Source organism: Mixophyes fleayi, chromosome 7 (assembly GCF_038048845.1).
Source record: "Mixophyes fleayi isolate aMixFle1 chromosome 7, aMixFle1.hap1, whole genome shotgun sequence".
NCBI classification, from domain to species: Eukaryota; Metazoa; Chordata; class Amphibia; order Anura; family Limnodynastidae; genus Mixophyes; species Mixophyes fleayi.
In genome coordinates, this window is record NC_134408.1 from 76224235 (window position 1) to 76232403 (window position 8169).

Here is an 8169-nt window from a genome sequence, read left to right on the forward strand (position 1 = left end):
TCACTGTGCCATGGAGCCATCTTTATGTCACTGTGCCTCCTTATCACCATCACACTAAGTATACAGTCAAGTCCATAAATATTGGGACATCGACACAATTCTCATATTTTGGGCTCTATACACCACCACAATGGATTTGAAATGAAACAAACAAGATTTGCTTTAACTGCAAACTTTCAGCTTTAATTTGAGGGTATTTACATCCAAATCAGGTGAACAGTGTAGGAATTACAACGGTTTCTCCCCTCCCACTTTTTAAGGGACCAAAAGTAATGGGACAATCGACTCAAAAGCTATTTCATGGACATGTGTGGGCTATTCCATCGTTATTTCATCATCAATTAAGCAGGTAAAAGGTCTGGCGTTGATTCTAGGCGTGAAATTTGCATTTGGAATCTGTCCCAAAGTTACTTCCAGGGACCTTGTTCCAGGGTCTGGCTCTGCTCCCTGGCCGAAAATAGTACCAGGGGATAGCAGCCAGATCCCGGGGCAGCAGTTCCTGTCCTGTCGCTAGTTGAAGCTCTTTGAGCGCCAACTAGGGACTTAGCTTCCTGGGACCCCCGGGAGGTGCTGCACCTCCTGGACCTATATGATTCCAGGAGGCTGGTTGTTAAGTCCCTCAGGCAGTGACTGAAGCTGGCAGCCGGAGGGTGAAGGGGAACCAGGGCTGCCTCTGCAGGCCCCAGCACAGGGTAAGTACTTTCTTTTTATTTTACACATATACATTTTACATTTCATACATTTACAACCCACATATCTACATTTAATACATAGAGTTACACTCCCGGTGTCTAGCATCTGGAGTTAAACCCATTCAGCACTGAGTGCCGGTTCTTTATCGGCACTGCAGCGCCTACACATACACCTTACAATTTAAAATACATTTTTACACTCCCCAGTGCCATGCTGCAGCGCTGGGTACTACCCAGCCTGCGCACACATAAAAAAAAGCATTTTAATTTAATAAAAAATACCCATTTCACTAACAACATTTCACGTGGCACCTAGCGCCGGTAATTTAACCCCTCCCGGCCGTGGTGTGCATTTTAAGATGGCCGCTGCACTCGGTGCGGAAAATGGTCATCGGGAAACCAGCAACACAGTGACAACGGCCAGGAGGCTCCTGCCTGACTGCGCTGTGTCCTGGCATTAGAGGCAGCCGATGTGAATGAGTTCATTAACAGCCTCATGTGGCTGATTTACCTACCTGTGCCATTTCTGCTTGGGCGCTCTATGTATTTAAGGCAGGGAGGGCTTAGCCTCCCTGCTGGTTATAGAGGGCGTCCTGTGCTCTGCATATGTTGTTGGCCTGCTCTGAGATTATGCCTGCTCTTCCTGTGGATACTCTTCTGGACTTCTGCTGTGACCCTCTGCCTGTTTCTGGACTTTGCTTGTGTTTGTGGTTGCCCTGATCTTTGGTTTTGTACCTCGGATCATTCTGCTCGCTGGCAGCCCTGACCATTTTGGCCTGTTCCTGATCTCTTTGCCTGCTAGGACCCCTGACCCCCGCCTGTCTTTGACTATTCGCTCTTTATCTTGGCTATCGCCTCCTATTCACCAGCTGCAGTATAGCAAATTAGCTTCCACTCTGCAAGACTTTGGGACATTCAAGTACTTGTGAGAATATAAAGCTCTATGGGAAAGGCGGCTGCTATAAACAATGACCGCTTTCTCCTGTTCTGGAAGGTCATATTTATAGCCACTAGCCGTTACAGTCGCACAATGTATAGGTTTTGTCCCTCTAAGCACTGCCAATCTAGCCAATACATTTACCATAACCATCAGTAGTTAAAATTTTTGATTGCCCTTTCTCTATTATTAATTATGTAATGCTGTTGCCAGAACGAAGACTGCAAGGCTTCTCCGAGTGCATGTGTACTACTGTCCATCAGACCTCAATACATTGCAATTTGAAAGCTGTTGTACTCAGAATCACGGGCAAACCATTATCTATCATGCAGATGCCTAGTAACATAAATTACACTGATCACTTTGCTTATTGTATACTTTGTTAAAAATCACTGAGGAAGGTTTTACTTTAAAAGCTGACGCGTATTGGATTACTTCCTACAAGACCACTCGTTGTCCATAACCGCCTACCTGGGAATCTGCGTTCCACAGTGGAACGCATATAATATGCGTATGAGACTTACCTAATTAACACTTTGCTAAGTAGAGCAATCACAAGTTTGTTTTATCCATGTTATATTACTAGTATGTTTGCCAAGCAAATAAATAACTGTTATAATCGACCCAATCCCAACTTACGTTATTTCATGCTGACCCGCACACATAAATAGAATGTAAATCTGAATTACAGTGAAGCTTTTCTTAAGATACTGCTGGGGAATGTGGACAAAGCTGCAAAACATCTTCAAATATTCAAGTGTGGAAACGTAGCATATGTACTCTTTTTTTTTTTTTTTTTTTAAATGGTTTGAAAATAAGAACTTGGGAGACTTTGGGACACTTATACCACTTTCATACTGCCGCCCCGGCAATATCCCGGGTTTTTGAAGCCGGGTTTTTTGCAGGGGCTCGGAGCGTCCCTAGCTCAGAAACACCATTCATACTGCACCTTGGACCCGGTAATTTCCCGGGTTGACCCCATTCATACTGCACAAGTCTGTGCCCTGACAATTTGTGGGAGTCATCACCAGAAACTTTTCATTGGCTGAAAGCTGGAATATGGAAAAAGAAAAAATCCCTCTCTCTCCCTCTCTCTCCCTCCCTCTCTCTCCCTCCCTCTCTCTCCCTCTCTCTCCCTCCCTCTCCCTCCCTCTCCCTCCCTCTCCCTCCCTCTCCCTCCCTCTCCTCTCCCTCCCTCTCCTCCCTCTCCCTCCCTCTCCCTCTCTCTCCCTCCCTCTCCCTCTCTCTCCCTCCCTCTCCCTCTCTCTCCCTCCCTCTCCCTCTCTCTCCCTCTCTCTCCCTCTCTCTCCCTCCCCCCCCCTATGCAACTATGCCAAAACCCGGGTTGCACCATTCATGGAATTACCCCTCGATAAATCCCGGGTTGAAGACCCGGGTTTTTAGACCCGGGATTTTTCACTTGTACCATTCATACTGCACCAAGACCCGGGTCGTTTCAGCTCGCCCCGGGAAAAACCCGGGATTTTGGTGCAGTATGAATGGGGTATAAGCTGGATTTCTAGATTTATCTAAAGACTATTTAAGGCTGAGAACTATTTTCACCTAAGGAACTTTGACTATTCAATAAACCAGTTTGATTTACTGATTTCCGTCATTCTAATCATACTAGTTTTTATCATACATGCTAGGTGTAGCACTGTGAGCACCCTTTAGTAAACTTCATGCTGGCTACAGTTAATAATCCCAGGAAAAGGATGGCTCCTGAACAACTAAAAATCTCTGAGTGGTTTTGATTAGTTATTGAAATAGTTGTCCATGAAATGTTCATGAATATGAGTCACAACGCACTTGATAAATATTAAAGAAATTGGCACAAAATGGATGTGGGTTTGAAAAAGCCTATAGACATTAGATGAAATGTCCCTTTTGGATTAACTTTTCTGTTTTGAGGAAAAAGTCTCCTTGTCCGCTTTTTTGATGCCTGGTTCAATAACCATCTGCAACTTTTCTGCAAAGGAACCTGCTAGATCCCCCTTCAGTTTCTATTTGGACATTTGTTTGGTGCGCACCTTTATAGAATTCAACAGAGAGGAAAGAGCAGGCATGGAGCATCACTTCGGAGAAACTGCAAGTGTGATTTATTCACTAACTCCCAGGTGAACTATTTAATTTGCTCAATTTTATTCTTGGGCTCATAATATGTACTTTTTACTATTGTTATCTGACTATTTACTAAAGGTGGATAGGTTCCATATTTCTCCAAGTGGCAAATTTAATTTCTATAAAAGGCAGAATTCATTGAGAGGCTTAGCTGGTTATTTGATATCATATATGTGAATTGGAGATACCCTCCCTATACTAAGGATCCGGAACATTTTCATACATATACAAGCAATATTTTTAAATTTTCTAAGCAATGTTCATTGCATTATACATATTGGGAGCAATCTAATTGAGAATAATAAGAACGGAATCCTTTTATTTTATATGTATTTAACTGGATTGTGTTTCACAGCATAGGCTATCTATTTATGCATTTCAACAATTTGTATGTATACAATAGATAGTGATATTATTTTTACTATTTTTAATAATAAACTTATTCTTTTATTGGTTTATTACACTTGGAGAGGTCTGTAATCCCCCCCCCCTTCTGTGTTGCCAGAATTAAGGGATGTAGATTACTCCCCATGATGTTGTGTACGGCGAGCGCCCAGTGACCTTCCAATGGCCTTTTTATATTTTTATAATTTTTTCAGTTTTTCTTTTGTTTTTTTAATACCCTTCCGAGAGATTCCTTTCTATTCTAGCAATGTTTGTTATATTCCTGTTTGCTTGCAGCATAAAATAACAGGACACAACTTAGTTGCCCCCCTGTGTGGGCTACTTTTGTTTATTGTATGTATAACAAAATAATAAAACAAATTTTAATTTATATAAAAGAAAATGTAGTGGGTTTTCAATGTACATAGAACATGGGTAAAAATAGGGGTATTGATGTATAGAACACTTATGGGTTGTCAAGAAATCCAAATCTAAATGAAGGTAAAATACTGTCATATAAATGAGTGAGATAGCAATGTTCATAGAATGGTCAGGATAGGAGGTCTCTAACCGGTAATTCTAGAGGGTGGTTGGTGATTTGTTACTGAGATGAGTTTATCAGATAAGCCCCTGACAGTTCAGTTTAATGGCCACATGAGGATGGGGGTTGTGCAGGAGGATATAATCCATATGTGTATGATATGTTCAAAGGGGTTGTTGGGGATATGATTCCTGTGTGTAGGTGCATTTCTTATGATTGTTGTAGTTGTGCAGTTTCTTTATCCTGAGCTGCAAAATTGTTGGTGTGTGGGGCAGTCGGCGTGAAGCAGATTACCCTAAACTATGGAGAAATGGATTAGATGGTGGTAAAAGTGCAGAGGTTTAATAATATTAATATTGCAATAAACACTTACATAATGGTGGTAGAAGATCTGTATAAAAGTCCTGATAACTGCTCTGGTGTTTGAGTGGAATCCTATAAAAGAGTCTAACTCCACATGTGCCATGTCCCTTCCAAGTTGTAGTTTTTTATGGAAGCCTAGTGGTGACAAAAAGGCTACTGAGCGGTTTTAGTGCAGATATCTTACTGTGGTCCCTAAGGGACTCGCCAGTAACAATTTCTTCATGGAATAAGGTTGGTACACATTGGCGAAACTGCAGAGACGGGTGCTTTTATTTGTTGTCGTATACACTACATGTATACCTGGGTGGCTGGGGCAATCAGTGGGCAGGCATGTCTCCCTCTCTGACTTGAGTCCTGGGTGGTTGCATCAGCAACCCCGCCCTCATTATGGCTTTTTTCACAATGCTATGCATTGAAATTCATTCTATAAGCTCATGTGATCTTTCAGAACCAGCCTGTAGTCTAAATAATAAATTGTCAGTTTACCGTTGATTGTAACAAATAAAGTAAAAGCTTTGTAATGTGATATAACGAAATGATTCTCACGTACAGAAACCAAAGCAAGTGGCTAAAGAACATTAAATTAGTAATTGGAATTCACCTGTGAATATGATGTTAATACAATTAAACCCTTTTGTAGCACTCAGTAAAATGTTTAATTACAGCTAAAGTAAAATGTATTAACATAGCACCAATGTACACATTAATTTTTTGCTATCTTGTGACATGCCTATTTGTTCGTGTTGGTGGTTTTAAATTGGATTGTTTTCTGTATCTTCAAATGTTAGTTTTCATTTTTTTGTTTTGTTTTATAAACAGACATCCCATATTTGAACGAAGGGGAGATGACCTTTACACAAATGTAACAATTTCTTTAGTTGAAGCGCTTATAGGTTTCGAAATGGATATTACTCATTTGGATGGGCATAAAGTAAGTTGGATATTTACATTTATATGGTTAAAAAATAAATAATTAACAAGTCATTCCCTTTGTATACTTAAATTTACCTCTAGTGCTCTGAAAATCTGAGTTGCTGTATGTCAGTACAGTACATATTGTACAGTTTAGTGCAAGGTGAGTACAAGTATAGTAAGAGTAAAGCTATTGTTACACAGACAATTTGACCCAGTTAATTTATTAGCAGTCAAATATTGATTGCATGTGAAAATCACCCGTGTAGCATAGAACTGAAAGGACATTTTTCTGCTATGTTTATAAATTTTAGACACATTGGGGATTCTTAAATTTTCTCTGAGTGATCTGTTCCAGCTGATCTTTAGTGCAAATAAAAGTCCCAGTATAACAAATGGCCTCACAATCATATAATTTCCAGAATGGTAGAGAGAGTTTCTAAAAGTAACCAAAGTCATGTGGAGGTGGAAAATTCCTGAGTTATTATATAGTATTTTTTCACTTATGCCCTCCTTAAGCTTTTGTTGAATACATTTTTTTTTTCGGACTTCCTTTTGAGATTTATTTAGACGTGTATAGATATCTATTTCATTTGTATTGTATTCTAATGTGTTGTGATTCTATTATTTTATCTAAAAGAATTAACAAAAATATTTGGTTATTTCTTCAAAATGTTTATTTTTCTTGTATCTAATCTTGCTATAATAATTAATGAATTAATTAATAGGTTCATATAATGCGAGATAAAATAACTAAACCAGGAGCAAAAATTTGGAAAAAAGGGGAAGGCCTTCCGAATTTCGACAACAATAATATCAAGGGTTCTTTAATTATTACTTTTGATGTGGAGTTTCCTAAAGAACAGCTAACAGAAGAGCAGAAAAATGGTATGCATGTTTTAAAATATACAATGGTGAAATGCTTTACTGCTAGGTGACCAACTAACATTACTTTCCTTATTTTTTTCACACTCTTAACAATTGAAGCTTGTTACTGTAAAAAGACACCTATGTAAACAATATTGCCTAGATAAAAATGTGCAAAAGTTAAAAACCTTATGTGTGCAAAAATAGAAAGAGAAAAGAAAATATTAAAACAGTCTGGAACAAGAGAAGACACAGAGGTAAATAGGGAGGTGGGTAGGGGTAGCGGGGAACCAGTCCAACTAAAAGGTAATCATCATCAAAAAAGAAAATGCGTGTGGGTTGAACCAAAATTAGAAGTTCCGTTGACAGTGGCTGCTGAAGGCCAATTATAGCAGGTTGCCTATTTAACCAGATTGAAGACTTGTAGGGCTGCATGCATCCCTAGGGCTGTCTATTGCCCATTAGTATCTAAAGTACCCAGTGGCTGCTAACCTATATCTAAAATTAGTGGAAATATATTGTTTCTATATTTAAAGCTTTATTCATTTCCCATGTAGTCATTGACACCTTATTTTTATAGTACCGTTTAGTTTCTTCAGTGTAATCCAGAGATGGGCAACTTCATGCATGGTGCGACCCTCTAACCTTCAAAAATACTGCATCTCACTCTTAATCTCAGTGATATGTTAAAATAATGCATTTAATAAAAAAAAGAAACCTATCTTTAATAACATATCAGCAGGTATTTTATCAAGTGTTTGCCAGCTATAATAAACAAATCTGACATCATAGCAGAAAACAGCTGGTGGCCACAGGTGAAGACCTAGAGAGTCAGCTGTTGCCCGTTACTGCTGTACTTGAATACTAGGCTAAAACCTATGTTGCTTAATCTTAATAACTGATCTATTTTGTGTATTTTAGGCATGAAACAGCTTTTGAAGCATGGATCTGTGCAGAACATTTATAATGGACTTCAGGGATATTAACCATACACAAACTGTATGCAAATGAGTAAATGGACATATTTATTCTGGGTTTCTTTTTTGTGTTTTTTTAATATAAATAAATGTTCCACTGAATTGGTCTTAACCGAAGTTGCAGCATCTCTGTATATTTGACAATGCTTGTGGTTTTTAATTTTGTATACACATTTAGATTCATAACTGAAATACAATCGTGAAAAAGGCCATATAAATCTAGTATTTAATTCTACATAAACAAATCTTTTATTTACAGCCTTGCCGTATCCAGTTGGCCAGCGAGAGGTGTTATTAAGTGGTTCCAACATTTTACCTCAAGTCATTTGGTAGCATTTCAAGGCATACATTCAGAGTTTAGCATTCCAAAATATG

General features: G+C 39.0%; 1 protein-coding gene across 1 annotated transcript in view; it reads left to right on the forward strand.

Annotated features, from left to right (window-relative positions):
* The window catches only part of DNAJB11 (DnaJ heat shock protein family (Hsp40) member B11), a 44063-nt gene extending 36157 nt beyond the window's left edge, over positions 1–7906 (forward strand). Inside the window, exons 8-10 of the mRNA XM_075181352.1 lie at positions 5679–5969; positions 6679–6838; positions 7739–7906. Coding sequence (XP_075037453.1) covers positions 5679–5969; positions 6679–6838; positions 7739–7803 — 516 coding nt within the window. The 3' untranslated portion in view covers positions 7804–7906. The remainder of the gene's footprint in view (positions 1–5678; positions 5970–6678; positions 6839–7738) is intronic.
* Positions 7907–8169: the final 263 nt, after the last annotated feature.